The sequence below is a fragment of the Poecilia reticulata genome, chromosome 5 (assembly GCF_904066995.2).
Source record: "Poecilia reticulata chromosome 5, P_reticulata-male-v2, whole genome shotgun sequence".
Lineage (NCBI taxonomy): Eukaryota > Metazoa > Chordata > Actinopteri > Cyprinodontiformes > Poeciliidae > Poecilia > Poecilia reticulata.
Genome location: NC_088834.1, coordinates 15,226,857 through 15,247,408, shown reverse-complemented (window position 1 = coordinate 15,247,408; position 20,552 = coordinate 15,226,857). Strand labels below are relative to the sequence as shown.

General features: G+C 39.0%; 1 protein-coding gene across 1 annotated transcript; it reads right to left on the bottom strand.

Annotated features, from left to right (window-relative positions):
- Nucleotides 1-2,497: 2,497 nt before the first annotated feature.
- On the bottom strand, nt 2,498-15,704 carry LOC103464625 (myosin heavy chain, fast skeletal muscle-like). The gene is made up of 41 exons (XM_081607111.1): nt 15,584-15,704; nt 15,427-15,464; nt 15,122-15,332; nt 14,874-15,017; nt 14,478-14,634; nt 14,304-14,331; nt 14,104-14,215; nt 13,921-14,013; nt 13,614-13,677; nt 13,435-13,533; nt 13,251-13,354; nt 12,984-13,122; nt 12,591-12,709; nt 12,362-12,511; nt 12,115-12,285; nt 11,712-12,018; nt 11,502-11,575; nt 10,840-10,927; nt 10,322-10,439; nt 10,120-10,243; nt 9,907-10,043; nt 9,318-9,573; nt 9,009-9,251; nt 8,757-8,933; nt 8,523-8,668; nt 8,325-8,415; nt 7,693-8,082; nt 7,481-7,607; nt 7,254-7,372; nt 6,966-7,162; nt 6,699-6,882; nt 6,445-6,610; nt 6,200-6,324; nt 5,814-6,122; nt 5,526-5,729; nt 5,223-5,348; nt 4,450-4,620; nt 4,215-4,319; nt 3,009-3,104; nt 2,717-2,848; nt 2,498-2,618 (listed from the first exon to the last, which is right to left on the bottom strand). Exons 3-41 carry the CDS (start codon nt 15,323-15,325, stop codon nt 2,598-2,600), a joined length of 5,817 nt encoding a protein of 1,938 aa, XP_081463237.1. The 5' UTR covers nt 15,326-15,332; nt 15,427-15,464; nt 15,584-15,704; the 3' UTR covers nt 2,498-2,597.
- Between the last annotated feature and the right edge of the window lie 4,848 nt (nt 15,705-20,552).

Sequence of the window (20,552 nt, the reverse complement as noted above, 5' to 3'; positions counted from 1 at the left end):
TTTGAAGTTACTGACCACAGAGCGGCACCTATTCTTGTGCTGCTCCTGACGCAGCTGCTGGCTCCTCAGGAGGCTCTGGGTATATTTGAGAGGCAGTAAAATGCAATGTCCAATCTGGAGTCTTTGGGGCAACAGGTGATTTAGATTTGTTTCTCAAGACATGTTGTCTCGTGGGTGTGGATGTATTTTTAAACCCTTTCTTTACATGGTCACACAGATGATCTGAAGACAAGGCCAGGCATGTGGCTTGACCTTCCCTTAAGACAAGTGTTTGTTCCCTGTGCCAGACAAGGAGGGGATCATGTTATACTATGGGTGATCGTTTGCATTCTTTCCCCTCTGTAAGATGACACTGAAATGGCAAAGAAGGGTCGAGGGCATTAGAAGCTAAATGCTGAGGACTTCACACCTGACAAAATAGCTCAATATATTCAATAAAAATGTGATACTTGATCTCATATGCCTCCTGGCTGCGCTTATTTGGAAGAAACACAAATATAGCCATCTCCTCAGCAATGCACTCAGGCCTCAGCTATTCGTTTGTCCCTCATGGCTTTTTGTGGAACAGCCTTTGATATAAAACACAAGCATCCTTAGTTGTCTGTCTTATAAATGTTGGGAGGAGGATTTGATTCTCATTTTGCACATTAAAATGGCTTTTATTGACTGAAAACATTAAATACTCTGTATTTAAAATTCATTTTTGGGTTTAAAAGCTATTGCAGCCTTAAAATTAGGGGTAGGGTTCGGGTTAACCTTAACTCTAATTCAAGGTCCTTCAGTTTGTTGAGGGAGATTTTATATATATTAATTGTATAATCAAGCCCAAAATTATTAATACCCCTGGCCAATTTAAATTTAAGGTGAACATGTTGAAGTGGCTCAAAGTCCCAACATTTAACTGGTAGAGAATCTGATTAGATTGATGGTAGTGAGGTCTTCCAACCCTAAAGGAGGTCATTATTACTACAGAGGTAAAACACAACAAGGAAACCTGCAGAAAGTGGTTCACCAAGTCAAGTTTTGTTGTATTTCCAACAGATTACATTTACTGATATTTCAGAAGGGACTAATATATATATATATATATATATATATATTTTACATGCTGCAATGTAGTAAAATGTGAATAAAAATACAATCATCTACTATGATTTCTCACATAGCGGATGAATCTCAATTTCAAATTTGTAAATACGTTCATTAGAAAATAGCCCACTTACAAACTTGCTCTAAAAGTTTAAGAATAATACATTTAAAAATCATATTGAGCTCTTTCAAAGTTAAAATGTAGATTTGTTTGTAATTAAAAATAGACTAATTTATAGTTTGATGTGTATGTGTCTACTGTCTGTGTGTGTCCTGTTTTATGAACAGCATAAGAGCAACATTTTTAATTTTCTGTGATTTCTGCTAAGCTCCATTAATGCAGCTTGACCCCTCCAGTCTAAAGGTGTTTCGTCTGAATCTGGGCTGCCAGGTGAGAAAATCAGCAATGACAGCCTGCACCCAAATCAAATCGATAATTAAACTAGATGTACTAAATGCATATTGTACAAACAATCAAGGTATTGTACAGATGTGTCAGTGGCTGGTATGAATGAGTAGCCCCATAATATCTCAGGCTCGTTGAAAACAATCGTGTCTGAGCTGTGAAATTCAGCTGCTTTATCTGAGTTACAAGTATTACAAAATTGTCTTTCCCAACACAAACTCTCATTCGTTGTATTTGTTAGCTGTGATTAGCTCTCATATTTGCATGGTTTGTTTTAAATGAAGAATAAACCATTATCTGGCACTGATGCACACTGATTTCTTAACCTCTGTCTTTAAGGACATCAAAGCGTCAGCCTGGGCATGCACACGGGCTTCAGGGAGTCTTGGGTGTCTAATGGGTCTATTTTTAGACTGGGAACTTGACAGGGTGCAACATATGCTTTGAAGCACATATAAAAGCTGTAAGCTTACTTAGACCGGCCGTAAAATTATCGCCACAAGGTGGAGATTTGCAGTTAGTGTAAGCTCGAGGACTTTTTATGTGATAACAGGTGAGGCTTGACCACCAGGTTTCCTTGTAAGATAAATGTATTCAGCCTGTATTTAGGATTTTTTAAACATAGATTTAAGTTATTCTGATTTCTGTGCGTTCCTGTTTTTCAGAAGTGCACCAATTAGTTATGAAGACATTTTTTATAATGTATTTCGTGGAGTCAAATGAGTCCATTTCAAATGAATATTTTGTGTTTTTTTTATATCTAATCATACAAAAGCTTCCTCTATTATGTGTGATTTTAAGTTGTCTGTTAGCATAATTTTATTTGAAATGGCAAAAAAGCCAATTGCTGAATAAGTGACCAGTTGACTTTGAAGTGAAAACATTTGTTTTACCTTTACACATTAGTGGATACCTGAATTATTCAAATAATTTTTTTTGTGACAACACACATAGGAGCTGCTTTTACATTACCTTAAAGTAAAAAGACCACCACACAAACGATGTTATTGCTTGCTCGTTTATTTCTTTTTCACAATTGACACATCAGAAAAAAACATCATATTTTATGATTTCTTGACTTGGGTTTCAATCGGTTTCATGTTCACTCTTCAGCCTCCTTTCCCTTTAAATCAACAAGAAGCAGTAACGTATTAGAGGATCGGAAATGCTGAAGTCATTATAGTTAAAGTGAAGATGAAATGCAGCTGAAGATCATCATACCCTGCCCATTTCGCGGCTCTTGGCCCGCAGCTTGTTGACCTGGGACTCGGCGATGTCGGCTCGCTCCTGGGCCTCCTCCAGCTCATGCTGGACCTTCCTGTACCTGGACAGGTGAGCGTTGGCCTGCTCCTCCTGGAAAGCACAAAGTCAGACTCTCAAATAGTGTCTCCGGTTTGCTCTCTGGATCATTTTTCATTATCCTGTCAGTAGTCTGGTGTTAACACATGTTGAGTTAGGGTGTTGTTGGTGTAACACCTATTTATTTCACATGTGTCGAATACTTCGCACTCACAGCGTCCTCAGATTGACGCTTGTAGGATTTCACTTTGAGCTGCAGCTTGTCCACCAGATCCTGAAGACGGGCGATGTTCTTCTTGTCCTCCTCAGTCTAGGAGCAGTGCACAGCAGAGTCTGTTCGCTTAATCACTGCTTGTTGTGTCAAAAAAATAAGTCTAAAACTGATTCAAAGAACACTTAATCCTTCATTTATCTTATTAAACAAACAAAGACCAACAAGAACGACAATATGTGTATGTACAAATAAATAAATAGGATTAATTCTACTCTATTTTTTTGCCAGAGTTTGTCTAAACTGATCATTCTGAGAAGCAGAAACATGGTTTCATGATTTTTCAACTTTTTCATACTTTTTTTAGTAACACTGTACACATTTAAGAAAATAAAATTGCTCAACATATTCATGCAATACTCATGTTTTTCCACAAGTTTTAAAACAATGCTGAACATCTTCAGATTCATTTTTGGTATCTGAACTCTATTAAGATCATTTTGATTGAAAAGTCTATACTAATCAAAACACAGTTGAATATTTGTGATACCTTTATTCTGTTTATAGATATAAAAAGGTGTTTTAGTGCTTTGTTTGGCAGAATCAAGTTAGAACATCCCTCAGTTCAAGAACCACAGTTTAAAGTTGATACCCTGATTTAAAGTGGTCTATAAGAAAGTGAAAATGAAGGAGGACAAATGCTGGTTATGTTTAATGTTTTAAACGGTGAGCCCAAGTTGTGACATATTAAAGTGAGTTAAATGAACATTATCTACACATACATCCATCCATCAAATAACACTTTATCTCTATCTTTATTTTATATTTTCTCATAGATAATAGAATAAACACTAGGGTCTGCAATTTCACACATTTTCTAAACCCAGTTTTAATTAATTTTTCGATATTTATCCAGACTTTCAGGAAGGTTTTTGAAAGTTCAAACAAATGAAACACCAAACTCTAAATCTGTACAGATGACATCAGTGTGTTTACTTTTAGTTGTGACCTCCTTAAGCACTCTGGCAGCCAAAAACATAATAATTGTGACTCATGCCCCCTATGGGTCCTAAACGTGTTCTGCATGTCTGTTCAGCAGAAAAAAAAAAAAACCAAGCTGCAATTTTCACATAAAGCAGAATTTATGTTGTTTGCCAGTTAGAATGCATTTCTAGGCATGTCAGAAAAGCAAAAATAGTTTAATCTTACCTGGTAGGTGAGCTCCTTCACTCTGCGTTCATACTTGCGGACGCCTTTGATGGCTTCAGCTCCGCGTCTCTGCTCAGCCTCAACCTCCCCTTCCAGCTCACGGACCTTCCCAGAAGAAAACAATAAATCCGTGAGATGTTATTTTCACATTTCACTGAGAAAATAATCTACATATGCATCACCAGCAGAGGCACAATAAAGCAAAACAAAATCTAATATTATGTAATAAACGTACTCTAGCCTCCAGTTTCTGGAGCTGCTTCTTGCCTCCCTTCAGAGCCAGATTCTCGGCCTCCTCCAGACGGTGCTGCAGGTCCTTCACCGTGACCTCCAGGTTCTTCTTCATCCTCTCCAAATGAGCACTGGTGTCCTGCTCCTTCTTCAGCTCTTCAGCCATCATGGCTGCCTGTAAATGATACGCATTGAAAATTTAGAGATTTTTAGACAGGTTTGGCAGAAATGCAGATTTACTCAATTTAAGTTTAGCTGTGACTGCAGGACCTCCTGAAGCAATTACAAGACACAGAAGATACACATTTCATGAAGAATTCAATTTAATTGAACTAATGCAATGACGTAGAAATGTACAAAAACTGACTTCTACCCTTCACTTGAAATAAATCCCGTTGCAGCACATCTAATGCAGCAATGCTATAAATGTATCTGTTCTTTATTGAGGGATTTGATCATATATCAGATTCGTTCTACTCTATTCTTAACCTGTTCTGTCACAATTATAGAGTTGTACAGTTGAGCTTCAGAGTTTTTAAAATATAAACTTGCTTTCTTCAGCCCTCAGAAAAAATCGAACATTACCAAAGAATGATGATTATCTACAGTCAGCATGAATAATTTCATGATACATATGAAGTGAATCTGATGTCTTTAGTTGGCTCCTACTACAAAGATGAAGACATGTGGCTGCAGTTTACGAATTTGCCACTAGGTGTCGGTAATAGCTAAATTCCATCACTAATCAATGCAATGATATAAAACTAGAGGACTCACATCAGTGATGGCCTTCTTGGCCTTCTCTTCGGCATTTCTTGCCTCCTGAATGGCATCTTCCACCTCACCTTGGACCTGGACAAAGTCGGCCTCCAGCTTCTTCTTGGTGTTGATGAGGCTGGTATTCTGAAATAACACAAAAGTAAGCAGGTTCAGTTTATTTGTCCTCATTTATCCTTTCACAAACAAAACAATCATAAACATGCAGCTGAACTTGTAAATAGCATCCTGCGTAGCTCAGATATGTAAAAGTTCAGCCAAAGAGACCAGATGTCACAGATTAGAAGCTTTTTAGATAAATACCTGAGAGTGCAGCAGTGTAACACGCTCACTAGCATCCACCAGCTCCTGTTCAGCCACTTTGCGACTTCTCTCCGTTTGCTCCAGAGCAGCTCTGAGCTCCTCGATCTCAGCAACCATCAGGGTGTTTCTGCGCTCCACTATCGCAACCTGCTCTCTCATGTCATCTTGTGCTCGGACAGCCTCGTCAAGGTGCAGTTGTGCATCCTTAAAAATCACAAACACAATAACAATACAGCTGTCTTCATTAAAATTTGAAGACAACCTTCTCTATTAAGTGAACTGCAGTACCTTAAGCTGTCCCTGAACGTTTCTCAGCTGCTTCTGGGCTTCTGCCGCCTGCCGGTTGGCGTGGCTCAGCTGTATCTCCATCTCATTGAGGTCTCCCTCCATCTTCTTCTTGATTCTCAGGGCGTCGTTCCTGCTCCTGACCTCAGCATCCAGAGTACTCTGCATGGACTCCATCACCCTCTGGCTGTTCCTCTTGATCTGCTCGATCTCTTCATCCTTTTCTGCAAGTTTTCTGTCAATTTCACTCTTGACTTGGGTAAGCTCCAGCTGGACGCGGAGAATCTTGGATTCCTCATGCTCCAGGGTGGCCTGAACGGAAAGGTAAATTATGCAGTTGAAGAGTTCCTCATTTTTACTGCTCTTTACAAACATGTTATTTCAATTACCTCAGCTTCTTCCAGGGCTGTTTGGATTTCTACTTTCTCACTCTCTGCTGTTTTCTTGCCCTTCTCCAACTCATGAATGGTCTTTCCTGTTTCACTAATATGTTCGGTCAAATCACTTATTTCCTCTGTTGATGGATCAAAACACAAAAAGATAAAATACATAACTCTATCAATTATCAACTAAGCTTAGAGCTATTACTGTGGCTTTTCAGTCTTGCCAGACACATGCATGTTTTTTGTCTTACGCTGCAGGTTCTTGTTCTCCCTCTTCAGAGTCTCCAAATGGTCCAGAGCTTCTTCATAAGAGTTTTTCATTTTGAACATCTCTGTGTTCAAAGAACGAGCTTCCTTTTGAGCTCCTTCCAGCTCGGCCTGGCTCTCCTCATACTTCTGCTTCCACTCTGCAAGGACCTGAAAACACAAGCAGGTCAAATATTTGTTGCCCATGTTGACTTTGTGTCCCTCAGTAAGAACAGGACTGAAATGACAACAACAAAACCTTGTCAAAGTTCCTCTGCTTCTTGTCAAGATTTGCAGCCAGAGCATTAGCTCTCTCCACGTCGATCATCAGGTCCTCCACCTCACCCTGCAGCCTCTGCTTGGTCTTTTCCAGAGAGGCGCATTTTGCATTCACAGCCTCAATGGACTCCTCTGCATCCTGAAGTCGCTGGGCGAGCTTCTTCCTGCAGAGAGTATGTTTGATTTAAAAAACCTGAAATCCTTTGTAATTTCAAATCATCACCATAAGAGTAAAAGTTAGACTTACTTGGCCTCTTCCAACTCCTCAGTGCGCTGAATGGCATCAGTCTCGTACTTGGTTCTCCACTGAGCCACCTCGCTGTTAGCCTTGGACATAGCGCGCTGCAACTCGGCTTTGGCCTCCTGCTCCTCTTCATACTGCTCTCTGAGCAGATCACAGTCATGACGAGACGACTGGACCGCATGAGCCAGAGCATTCTTGGCCTAAAATGGGTCAACATAGAAAATGCAATGTTTGTTATTCTTGACACATTAATTTAAAAAAAAACAAAAAAAACAAAGGAAGTTTTATTACCTTAACTTCTTCTTCTAGGTGTCTTTTGAGCTCCTCGATTTGATGCATAAAGGCCTGTTTTCCTCTAGTAAGCTGGGAAACAAGAGACTCTTTTTCCTCCAACTGACGACTGATTTCACCTGAATGAAACAAGCAGAATGAAAGTGGGTAGAGGCAGTGGATGACTGGATGGATGTACAATGTCCCTTGTGTTTCTAAGAATTTGACTTTAAGTATTCCTCACTCACCATTCTCAGACAACAGTTTAGCTTTATGAGAATTAATTTCATTAAGTTGACGGATATGCTCGTCATTCTTGGTCTTCAGCTCACTCAATTGATCCTCAAGAGAGCGGCACATCTTCTCCATGTTAGCCTAGAGGACATCCAGAACAATCAAGGTTACAGGTACTTTAATGTTCATCAACTTTTAGTTCTGAAAAATAAATAATCAATTTCACCTTTGCTTTTGCAGTGGCCTCCATGTTGCTTGAGAGGTCATCGATCTCCATCTTGTATTCACTTTTCTCTTTCTCCAGCTTCTGTTTGACTCTCTGGAGGTTATCGATCTGCTCTCCCAGCTCCGCCACGCTGTCGGCCTGCTTCTTACGGAGAGATGCGGCTGTGGCCTCATGCTGCAGGGTGGCCTCTTCAAGGTCACGGCGCAGCTTCTGAAACTCAGCCTCACGCTTCTTGTTCATCTCGATCTGAACAGATGTGGCACCTCCAGCTTCCTCAAGCCTCTCACTGATCTCCTCAAGTTCCCTGGAGAGATCGGCCCTCTGCTTCTCCACTTTGGCGCGAGCAGCTCGCTCAGCCTCAATCTCCTCTTCTAGCTCCTCAATACGAGCCTGTAATGCAAAAATGGAGTTTGAGTCATCAAAACTAATATCAAGAAAATCTAGCATTTTAATTGCTAAATGTCTGACGTAGTAAAAATTTGACAGTATAGTAATCTAATTTTCTAAAGTATCTTGTTTGAATGGCAACAGTTTTAGCAGTCATTAGTTTTGAGAGAAAATGCACAATATGCTTCATGTTGTAAGCAATAATAGCAAATGACCACAAAGTCCTCAAACTATTTACATCTTACCTGTAGTTCCTTGATTTTCTTCTGAAGCTGAGAACCGATGGTCTGTTCATCCTCTATCTTGTTGAGAAGTTGGCTTATTTCAAAGTCCCTCCTTTACAAAAAATTTTTACTTTTACTGCAGGAAATCCATTTATCCTCCACATACGTTCAACTGCTAACATAAATTTATATTTGACTTGTCTTTTCATTTTTACCCACTTCTTTATCTTCTCTTCAGACTGCTGCTTGTCATTCTCCAGATCCATTATGGTTTCCTGAGCCAGTTTCAGATCTCCTTCCAGCTTCCTTTTGGCTCGCTCAAGATCCATACGGAGCTTTTTTTCCTGCTCCAGGGAACCTTCAAGCTGGTGCAAAGAGAGAATCAGAAGTCAGTGATCACATGTATTTAAAAAACAGAACTGTTGCTGACTCAAACAAAACAATTATGCTTACATCGTCCACTTGCTGCTCCAGTTTTGTCTTGGCTTTGGTCAGAGTGTTGACTTTGTCTTCCTCTGCCTGCAGGTCGTCCAGGATCTGCTGATGGGCCTCCTGGAGGGCTTTTTTCTCCTTTGACAGCTTAGCAATGGTCTCATCTTGAGAAGTCATTTCCTCAACCAGGTTTTTAACCTGCATTGACAAATAAATTGCTTTAGTAATTTGGTCAAATTGCATTTAACAGGAATGTGATTCATAAACTCAAACCTTGTTTTCAGTGGCATGTTTCTCCTTTTCCACTTTGGCCAGAGTCAGCTCCAGGTCATCGATGTCCTTCTTCAACTCAGAGCATTCGTCCTCGAGTTTTCTCTTCTTTGCTGTCAGCTCAGCATTGATCTCTTCCTCATCCTCCAGTCTCTCGTTGGTCTCTTTGAGTTTGGCTTCAAGCTGGATTTTTGCTTTGATGAGCCCCTCACACCTTTCCTCCGCATCAGCCAGGGTTTCACCCTCCTAGATATTGTCAATGTTAGCGACCTAGCATTGTCAAACAGTAAATTGCTCTGGTCTTATACATACCGACTGGATCTGCAGCTGCAGGTCGTTCTTCTCCTGAAGGAGAGAAACCATCTTCTCCTCCAGTTCTTTCTTCTTAGCCAAAGCCTTTACCAGATCCTCTTTGGTCTTGGTAAAGTCTTCTTTCATTTGGGCCATCTCCTTCTCCGTCTCTGCACTCTTCAGCAGAGGTTTGATCTTGAAGTACAGCTTCATCCATGGCCAAGTCTTGACGTTCATGAATGAACGGATGTTGTACTGGATGGAGTAAATGGCTTCCCTTGGAGAATAAAGCAGATAAATGTTCTTATGCTCGGTCTTGTAAAATGTAAGCAAACCTTTTCACTGCTCCATCAAAACAACAGATGACTGAAATGCTTTACAAATGACCAAAACCCTAATCCTAATCTAGAAAAAACCCAATATAAACAAAAAGTCAAGTTTAATAGAGATTAAACAAAAGTGCTATGAAAACATCTAAACATGGCAAAACCTTTTCTAACAGAAAACATTGAACTAAAAAGTCCTTTAAAGAAAAATACAAGTTGTACACAGTGAAATGTTTAGTTGCTTTTAGCGGTACTGTATTTTTATCCAGCTTAGGCAAATCTACCTTCTTTCCATCATCTTTACGAATTCCCGCCTCATCACGTAGCCTCTGCAGAGAGCCTGGGTCATTGTGACCAGTTCAGCCAGTTTCTCATCCCTCATCTCCTCCAGTGTACCCAGCAGTCCAGCCTTAAAGAACACCTGACGGGTAAAAGGGCATTAGATTAACATTTTATTCAGCGTTCAATTTTGATTTTTCTTAAATCTGTTGATTTACCTTGGTGTGGCCAAACCTATACTGAGTGTGGTCAATGTTGATGGATCCTAGGAGTTTCTCAGAGGCCTTCTTGTTGTCAATGAATTGGCCTTCAGGAATAACACTAGCGTTCAGTACTTTGTACCTGCAAAAGGTCACATTAATCCGATTAACAACACAGTTGAGCAAATTATGGTAGATGAATAAGTACAGATAACTGCACCTCTGCTTGAAGTCACCATAAAGGATCCTGCTGGGGAAACCTTTCCTGCAGATCCTGATACCCTCCAGCACGCCGTTACACCTCAGCTGGTGGATGACCAAGAAGTTTTCCATCAGACCTGAAATAACAACAACACATGAATGGTAATTACTGTGTAACTTAACCATGGGGTCATGAGAATCACCTGGCCCAAACAGAATCAGAACCACAACCATTGGAAACAGAGTTCATCTAAAATTTCTTTACTCATCTTTATCTGGTCCAGGCGCACGTTGTCAATGTCACAAAATCATTGTTTCAAACTTTGGACTTCTAGTGACAATTCATGTCACATGTTTATAAGTTTATAAAAAATTAAATTAAATAGATATTTTTCCATTTCTATGATCATCTATCCCCATAAATGATCAAAACGGCTGGACAAAAAGTGTGCTCAAAATTGGAGTAAACATTTTGCCGATGTATACTTATCAAATTTGCATCTATAGTCTTGAAGAGTTACCGTCTTGGAGACTGACCTGGGGTTTTGGATTCATTAGGAATGAGACAGCGCACAAAATGTGGATGGGTGCTCCTCAAGTTGGTCATCAACTTTCCAAGGTTTTCCTATAGAAGGACAAACAAACAATATTTAAATTTCTTCCAAACTGGGAACCTTCACAGTCACACTGGTAGCTATTTTATAGAACCGTGACATAATTGTAGCCCATAACACAAAAGGAAATTGTTCACACAACAGAAAGGAATTGGACCATTTAGCAAAGAATGGTACACAAATAGAGGCAAAACAACCTAGAGGAAACATATTTTGATTTTGAAAAGGTTTTATGCTGCACCTTTTACAGGCAAACTTTACCCAGGAGGTTTTTGAAGTTTCACACTTTGTAAATGTCTACGACTACATACACTTCAGGAAAAACAAAACAAAACAAAACAAAAGAAAAAGGATTAAAGACACTTATAGAACTACAGGGAATACATAAATATCCAGTTTTACATACTGTTGCTTGTTCTACATCAAAGAGGATTCGTACTTTGTGGACTGATTATCTTAAATCTACATTATGAATGATGCACTTTAGAGTAGCTAAGGGAAGGCCTATAGAAGGACTAAGAATGAACAGCTTACATGTTCATTAAATACAATGCATTATGTTATAATTCAAAAATTTAAATATACCCTGAAGAGAGCTGAAACAGTTTGGAAGGAGCCTCCCTTCTTTTTGCCTCCACCCTTCTTCCCCCCTTTGGCATCTGCAAAAAAAATAAAAATACACAGGTGTAAGTAAAGAGACAGACTATTTGTGTCCAAAACGATGCAGATTAAACCAGATTCATGAGTTCTAAACATGAGATATAACATGCAACACTGTAAACATATAAATGGTACCATCTGCTCCTGAGTGGGAAGCATAGAGGTGAGTCAGCAGCTTCGATGAGGACTTCTGGTAAAGCTGGACCACAGAGTCATTCAGAGGATCCTTGTTCTTGTCTAACCAGCCAACAACATTGTAGTCCACAGTGCCAGCATAGTGCACCAGAGAGAAATGAGCCTCAGCTTTGCCTTTGGCCGGTTTTGGTTTCTGGAAGGGAGCACTTTTTCCCACATGTTGGTCATACAGTTTGCTCTTGAAGGTCATGTCTGTTGCCTTGGGAACAATACACTCCTCCTCAAGGATGGAGAAGATGCCTAGAGGCTGTCAGGATGGAAACATGCAATTAAAATCAAGATATCTTGAGGCATCTAAATGATTCCCTGTGTTGGTCAGTATGTGTCTGAGCTTGTTGCTGACCTTCTCAATGAGCTCAATGCACGCAGCCAAGTCCATGCCAAAGTCAATGAACTCCCATTCAATTCCCTCCTTCTTGTACTCTTCTTGCTCCAGGACGAACATGTGATGGTTGAAGAACTGTTGCAGTTTTTCATTGGTGAAGTTGATGCACAGCTGTTCCAAGCTGTTGAACTGTTGGAAGACAGACTCTGTTAGATGTTTACCATGCTGGTTCACTGATTTAAAGGTTAATCCCAATATTACTGACATCAAAGATTTCAAAACCAGCGATGTCCAAGACACCGATGAAGTAGTTCCTTGGCTGCTTGGTGTCCAACATCTCGTTGATTCTGACGACCATCCACAAGAACATCTTCTCATAGACAGACTTGCAGAGAGCACTCACTGCATTGTTGACCTGAAGATGGAAAGACATGCTGTAGTTTAAAAAAATTCTGTCAATCAATTTAACCTCATAAACTCAAATTGTCTGTTACCTGTGGCACAGTTTGACCTTTGACCACCATTTCATTTCCAACCTTCACTCGGGGGTAACACAAAGCTTTGAGCATGTCAGCAGAGTTCAGGCCCATGAGGTAAGCGATTTTATCGGCCACTGATAAAAACATAAATACAAGAGCAATTACAACATTGCAAATTACAACACTATTATGAAATCCATTTATCTGGCATGTGATTTTATATTTCTTTTCTTTTACAAGGCCACCAGAGCAAGTGGGGATCTTACGCTGTTTTAAGAATGCAATAAGACTTAGATGAAATGCAACATTTTCTGATTTGCTTCACAGTTCTTTTAACATTTCCTCAAAAAAACAGTGGGACCAAATTATTTTTATTATATTAATGTTTTCATGATTCAGGCTTCTTACCCTCAGTGCCATCAGGTTCAGCCTGCTCTTCCCGCTGCTTCTGCTTGAACTTCATGTTTCCATGATGCATCACAGCTCCTGTTAGCTTGTAAATGTTAGCTTTCTCTTCTGCAGTGAAACCCAGGATGTCGATGGCAGTCTGAAGAGTTGGTATACAAAAACATAGATCTATCATTAATTTGTCATACTTTAGATTTAAACAAGCTTGTTTGCCGAGTGTGGTGTCAGCCACTCCAGAAATGGTGCTTCTAATCACATTTTACTCACATCAGTGGCGATGAATTCTTCAATGTCATTGATACTCTTGACAGTGATTTCTCCCTGACTTATCATGGGAAAGTCATATGGGTTGGTGGTGATGAGGAGACCCTCTGAAAAAAAAACTCTTCTATTTTAGTATCCAGACTCTAGTGAATCATTACTTTGCATACTGTGAGGCGATATTTCTTACCGATTAGCTCAGGTTTGTGGCCTGTTGCGAGCTGGTAGAAGATGTGATAACTTCTCTCAGCAGACAGCTGGAATGTCACACGAGATTTCTCCAGCAGATCTGAGAACAAGACAGAAATGGTTTTACAGTTTGTCCTTTTATAAAATCTTATGGCAGGTTTTGAAATCTAAAACACGTACATGTTTCGATATCAGCTGAAGCCAGCTTTCCAGTTGTTCCAAAATGGATTCTGATGAATTTACCCTAAATAAGCACAGAGGCATTAGTGTTGGTTTTATATATATACATATATACACACCTTAAAATTTATTTAAATCAGATTGATATGTGATGTGGATCATACTATGCACTTACAGCAAACTGCATGCCGTCCAAAACTAAAATATTAGCAATCATATTAGCTTTTTAAAAGAGCAAGCAGACATTACATTCTTGCACTAGTTTAAAAGAAAACCTTCTTAAGCTGGGAAAAATTTGGAGACTTACAAAGCGAGATGAGTTGTCATTTCTCACTGTCTTGGCATTACCATAGGCCTCCAGCAGGGGGTTGGCTGCAATGATTTGATCTTCCAGCGATCCCTTTAAACAAAGTTACAAAAAACATATTTGTATTCTGTCATTCATGTCTTCAGCGGTATGAGATATATATACAAGACTTTTCCTGCTCACCTGCATTTTTCCAGGAATTGGCTCCGACTTCTTTCCACCAGCTACTGCGATTGTCGCAAAGTACTGGATGACACGTTTGGTGTTCACAGTCTTTCCTGCACCAGATTCTCCACTGGTTTGAAGATACACAGCTTAATTAGAGAAGTACTGATGCAATTAATGTCAGTAATACCTTATATCTGATAATATGTGGCACTTACGTAATCAGGATTGACTGATTCTCACGGTCTGTTGGAAAAATGCAAAGCCATACAACTCAATATTAAATTACAGTATCATATACTGTTGCCTTAAGGAAGTAAAGTTCTTAAAAGTTGAGTTTGTCCATACAATCCCAATTTTGGACAGAGTGGAGATAAAAAGATGACAGATACCTTGGAGCATGAACTGATAGGCGTTATCAGAGATGGAGAAGATGTGGGGAGGAGCCTCAATTCTCTTCTTTCCTCTGTATCCTGCAACAACCATTGCATCGTACACTGGCAGCCACTTGTAGGGGTTCACAGTGACGCAGAACAACCCGGAGTAGGTCTGTGTAAGACAGTGAGACGTCAAACAAATTTAAATGGATGCCCAAGTTAACATCTCTAAGTTGGTCCATAAGCTTCTCCTTGTTAACCAATTGAAATGATTAAGTAGTCGCATGAAATCTGTTTGAAATAACATGAGCAATAAGTATCTTTTGCCCCAATAAGGATTAAGTTATGAACTGCTAGGGGTATAACAAAAAGGGCTACAAATATTTAGCTCAATTCATAAAATGGACTTACGTAGATCATCCATGCTGCATATCGCTCTTTGAGGTTATACAGCACAGAGGGCTCACTGAGGTGGGTCATCATGGCCATGTCCTCAATCTTGTCGAATTTTGGTGGGTTCATTGGAAAGATTTCATCCTCCTTTACAGTGATGCTCTACAACAAAACAGCAGAGCATGTGAGTAAAGTTCTAGTTTCCAATAAACATCGAACAGAAAGATCTATCATGTTCCATCATGTGTACTTAGATGTCCACCTACCTTTCCACCTTTAACTTCTACCGTGGCTTTGCCACCCTCCTTCTTCACTAGTTTACCCTTCAAATACATCTCAGCAGGCTCTGTTACAAAGTATGCTGTTTTGGCATCAAAGGGAGTGTTCTGAGCCTCAATTCTCTCCCTTTCTGGTTTTCGGAGGTATACGGCCGCTGGGCCAAAACACTCCATCTCCGAATCCCCACTCATGGTTTCACTGTAAAAACAAGTAAAACCAAAACATCATTCCTTTTAAAAGTACTTGGCTTTAGCTTTTTCTGGCATTTTGACATGGAATGTTTGGAATTTACCTTGTTTGTTTTTCAGTGATGCACTTGGTGTGTGGATACTAAGAAAGGTTAGAATGCATATAAGGAAAAAACTCAAACTCATGAGACTATCAAGAGTTTGCATATGTAAAATAAATTTAAAGCACAAATAACTTCAAAAGTATGATCGAAGACTCACCTTTTCTGGAAGCCAGTCAGTCCTGAACTTCAGAGTGAACTGGGAGCTTCTGTTTTATACTGAAATCTCTGGCGGTCAGGGAGGAACAGCCCTCCTTTTAGGGTCACTTATCCTTCTCCAGATACATGATCTCAGATGTCCTCTACATCTCTCCATCACCAGTGGTGTTACCCTATCCGATGTAATGCCAAAACAATTATTAACTGAAACCCCAGATCGTAAATAAGTAAGTCAGTAAACTTTATTTATACAGCATCTTTACACAAAGTGCTTTACAAAATATAAGATATAAAAACACAGAAGATAAATCAAAAGGAGAGATAAAACAGAACACATGTGATATTAAATAAAATAAAACAGATTGAAAGCCAATCTGAACAAATGTGTCTTCAGCTGCTAGTATCAAGAGTATCAAGGCACAGTCTGGGGGTACAGCCATAAAGGCTTTATCCCCTCTGGTCTTAGAATGAGTTCATGGCACCATTAACAGCCTTTGACTGGAAAATCTCAGGCAGGGAGGAGAGGATTAGGGCTCTCCATACTTAACCTAGCAGCAACTGAGACTGGGAGGAAGCCTGTGCATCTCTTTAGACCTTTACTTAGTGTTCCAAGAAGAAATTATTCGTAAACCCTGCGTTGCTGAGATAAAGATTTTTAAAATAAAGGAATATAACATTATTACCATTACTTTTAACATACGCAGATACTATATATTCCATCTTCACATGAATAATTCTTTCCGCAACCGAATCTTTGGCAGTGACTCTGTTCAAAGCAGCTCTTAAGCCCAGGGATGAGGAGTTTACTTAAAGCTATTTTAAGATCCCATTATGGTGCATTATACTTGGATAAGATCTGCCATGTTATAAAGCAGTTCTCCAGAGGTATGATTAGGTTGCAACAAAATATAACATTTGATATGTTTGGCCTTCTTTTACAGTCTTATTAGGACCTAAAGCAAATATAGCTTCTCACAGACAAATGTCCAAGCTCTTACTACCGCAATGGCCGACAAATGCTTAGAACGCCGCTGTTAATTACATGTGAGATAGTGTTCAGCATCTTGTTACATCAGTCCTGCTCTGGGAAGGTCCATATTCTTTTATACATTTATTGTAATTTAGTCATCAGCCCATTTGGTTCAGTTGAACTGGGTTCTGAATCCGGGTAAGTACACTCCATCGCAAGATGGTTGCTGTGTTTGTTTCTCTGTAGCTTAGATCCTAAATGAGTATAGTGAATGCAGTTACATTGTGCTATATTGTGACACTGATGATTGGTCTTTTTTATGGTTTGAAATTTGGAATAAGACAAAACAAAAAAACATTCATGTGTATTTGTTACACTAGTACAATAATGTCAGTCATACTAAGCAACCCCTTTCATTGCTGCAGTTTCAAATGTGAACATCCAGTAAAGGATATTTATCCAGTTTATCCAGTTCTGTAAACTGATTAAATGTGCAGTTGTGAAATCTAAAAGAATTGGGAAGGACAGACTGTAGACTACTTAGATGAAGAAATTCAACAAATTAACTGTTTATAATGAACCACCTGTTGGCTTCTGGTCAATGTTGTCAACACATCTGAGAGGCAAATACTGTTTTTAAATTCTTGAGGAATGATTATTCCCTTGTGTGTGATAAATAATACATCTCTGAGATCGTGTCATCAACACTTTCTGCTGTGCATGCACATTTGTTTTGACCAAAGTTAAAATAGTAAGCAACTAGGGAAAGGAAGGATAAAACTGGGTGTGGTTTATGACTTGCATTTTTTACTGCAAACAAATTGAAGATCAGGTAAGTTGTGTATGTTTAGGCCTTGTCTGTTTTTTCTTAAGCTCTAGTTGCCAAGTTTGATATGATTGCCGTTTGTAAAGTTACAAAGTCAAAGAAAGTCAAGAATTAACTGCATTATTGTTATTTAGACAGTCATAACAGAAAAAATATGGGAGTTCATTTTTCAGTCATATTTTAATCATGTTATTTATTCATTTATACATGTCACAGTTTTAAACTAAATATTTAATTAGGAAGCTATATATTTTTGTTTATTCCAAATATTTAGTTAGCAAGCTAAAAAAATATGGCTTTGAAAAATGTATTTTCATTTTTTCCATTTCTCTTATGATGGGCTAGATAACAATAATACAATTATTGCTGTCAATACTTGACTGTGTAACTTTACAAACTGCATGCTATAGTTATTGCACTTATGCAGGCATGTTGGTATTTATTGCAGATTGGTTGTTTTGCATCATGAATCTCCTGTGTTTTTGTAAGGAGTGTTCATGTTCTCCCATCGGGTCCAGTTGTCTCTGGGCCTTTCCGACTAATGGGCGTTTGCTTTCATGGCTAGTTTGTCCTGTATGTCTGTGTGTTGTGAAGGACTTCCCACCTATCCAAAGAGGGTGTCCCTCCTCTAGCCCAACGACTGCTAAAAATAGACAGCAGCCCCCCACAACAACCCAGCAGGGACAAGTGAGTACAGACAATGGATGGATGGATTCCTGATGCCATGACATGTCAAATAACTAGGGCGATGTATTTATATATACATACATGTTTTATTGACTTCTTTTATAAAGTTTGATTGTTTCTTGCCATTAAAATCAGGAATGTAAAGATACAGTCCTGCAGGCCTCCCTAAACTAGTCGTCAAACCTCTGCACCTGTATGCGAGTGGGAACTTTTGCACTCGACTGTTGGAGCTGCTTGTTTTTGAGAAGCAATTTTCTTTTTTTGCATTACTTGTTAAGCCTCCTATACATATCTTATCGTTAGGGTGGATACCACCCCCCCAAAAAAACGCAATACCTGGAGAGACTGTGGCTTCCCCCTTGGAGTCACACAACATAGCTTCTAGGTTAATTGGTTTCTCTAAATTGTTCTTGTGATTGATTGCAAGTATGTGCATGCTTATTTGTCATGTGAATCTGTGTGTTGCCTTTTGATAGGCTGGTGACAACCTTGCATAGTAGGCTGGCACAAATGTGGACGGATATTCCCCTAGAGAATAAATGCATTATATTGCCAAAATATCCAGTTATCTGCAGTCACATGCTACTGTGACATTCAAATCTTAATCCAAGAGGAGCAAAGTGATGAAAATGTATCTTTTGCAATTTTTCCAGAAACACATTTACATTGATGTTGAAGGTCTGACTCACATTCTCCAGTCTAATTCATCCTAAGTATGTTATTTTGGATGAAGTCATGACTCTGTGAAAGATAATCAAGTTTTTCCACACCAAATGTTCATACACATGTTTTTATGGAGCCTGTTTTGTAGTCTACGGTCACAGATTTTAACAGATTTTATTTTTCTGAATGACGCTTTCCATTTGAAGCAAAAAATAGTTATTGGTCATCACTGGAATATCTGAGGGATTTTCATTAGGTGTATCTTACACACTTCAATTCGTATCTTGCATCTCTTTTTTGTTGAAGATTTATACTTAGCTTATGCTTAATGATGTTTCCTTCCATTCATTCATCCAGCCATCCATGGTAATGTTAATGGTTAAAAAAGTTTGTATTTTTCTCCTGCTTTTATTAGTTACTGCTTTTTTGTGAAACAACATTATAAAATTCATTAAAACAAAGTTTTTAACCTCTCATTTTTGCAGGGCTTCCTCTTTTCTCTGCCTGAGGTGCTTATTATTTTCACCATGCTGCACTTCCTATGGAATTGAAAAATTAGGAAGTATGAGTGAATTGTTATAAATAGCTTACAAATGGCAGGATGAATGTGCAATACCATATTCCAGAAGCATCATGGATTCTCCACAGAGTTCTTCTGCGCTGTGACCAAAGCATGGTGGGATCATTAAAAGGTTCCTTCCTAAATCAACAAAAAGAAAAATCATTACATCTCCAAAACAAGGCTGTTGAGACAGATAATTTAATATTCAGTGTTGGCAACAGGTCGTGATACCGTGTAATGTTAATAATGAGGATGGTGGTGACGATGATAATGATAGAGAGGCTGGTAACATAAGCAGCACATTTGCACCTCTGCAACCTGAGGCTCCCTCTGGTGTTTATAAGGAGCCAGTGACCCCAGCCGTCGACATGGCTAAGCACTCACACGTGATAGTAGTTAACACCAGCAGGGTCTGACAGCACATGAACTTAATGTGGTGGTGCAGAGAAATGTCCAAACAGAAACAAATTTAAGAACAGCAAACACAACATGCAAAGTTTGTTGTGTCGTAAAAGCTAATTTGTGAACTTCCGAATCTAAAAATAGTTTTAGTCTTACGATAAAGATGAACTTCATCCACTAGGTGATGCCATTAGCTTTTAAAAGGAAACTTCTCACCATCTCTAATCATATTTATTGTATACAAGACATGCAAGTAACCAGATATATATTCAAACTCACAAATGGTCTGGACAGATGCTACCTTTACGTGGAGGTCTCCGCCCATATTCAGGCACAGATTTTAAAAGCATGCATTAGAAGATATAATTTACAAAGTTGTAAAAAAAACAAAAAAACACACAGGTTTGTTTGAAAGTTGCTAAAATAAAAAGATAAATATGTTCAGAAGCCAGTCAGGACTGTGACTCAGAACCTGGCTCTAAAGTTGCACAAGTTAAAAACACACATAAATGTTGAAAAGATTTGATAAACGTTTCATCTTCTTTAGATACAATTCAAATTGTTCAAACATGCAACTTTAAGGTAATTTTCATATCCATGTGCATCTCCACCTCTTCAAGTCTTCACTTCACATCCCAAACCTCCAATACTATAGAAAGTAAAACAATAAATACAGATTACAGACATAATTTTCTAACAAATAAGCCTTAAATGCACCAAAAAGTACTTACAAATTTGAAAAACAATGCTGCTTTTTGTGTAAGTGTATATCCGTGCTCTTTGTTGCCACTCAATAGACTGGAATGTTACTCAGTACTCACCTTGGTTTGTTATCCTGATCCCAGCTGTTGCTCTTTGGC

Excerpts from the sequence above, each read along its gene's own strand:
- LOC103464625 (XM_081607111.1), bottom strand. The coding sequence starts at position 15,325 with ATGAGTGGGGATTCGGAGATGGAGTGTTTTGGCCCAGCGGCCGTATAC. Across the intron at positions 8,669-8,756 it reads TGGAGCAGCAAGTGGACGAT|CTTGAAGGTTCCCTGGAGCA; the intron begins GTAAGCATAATT and ends TCTTTGCACCAG. Across the intron at positions 8,416-8,522 it reads TCTGAAGAGAAGATAAAGAA|GAGGGACTTTGAAATAAGCC; the intron begins GTGGGTAAAAAT and ends TTTTTTGTAAAG.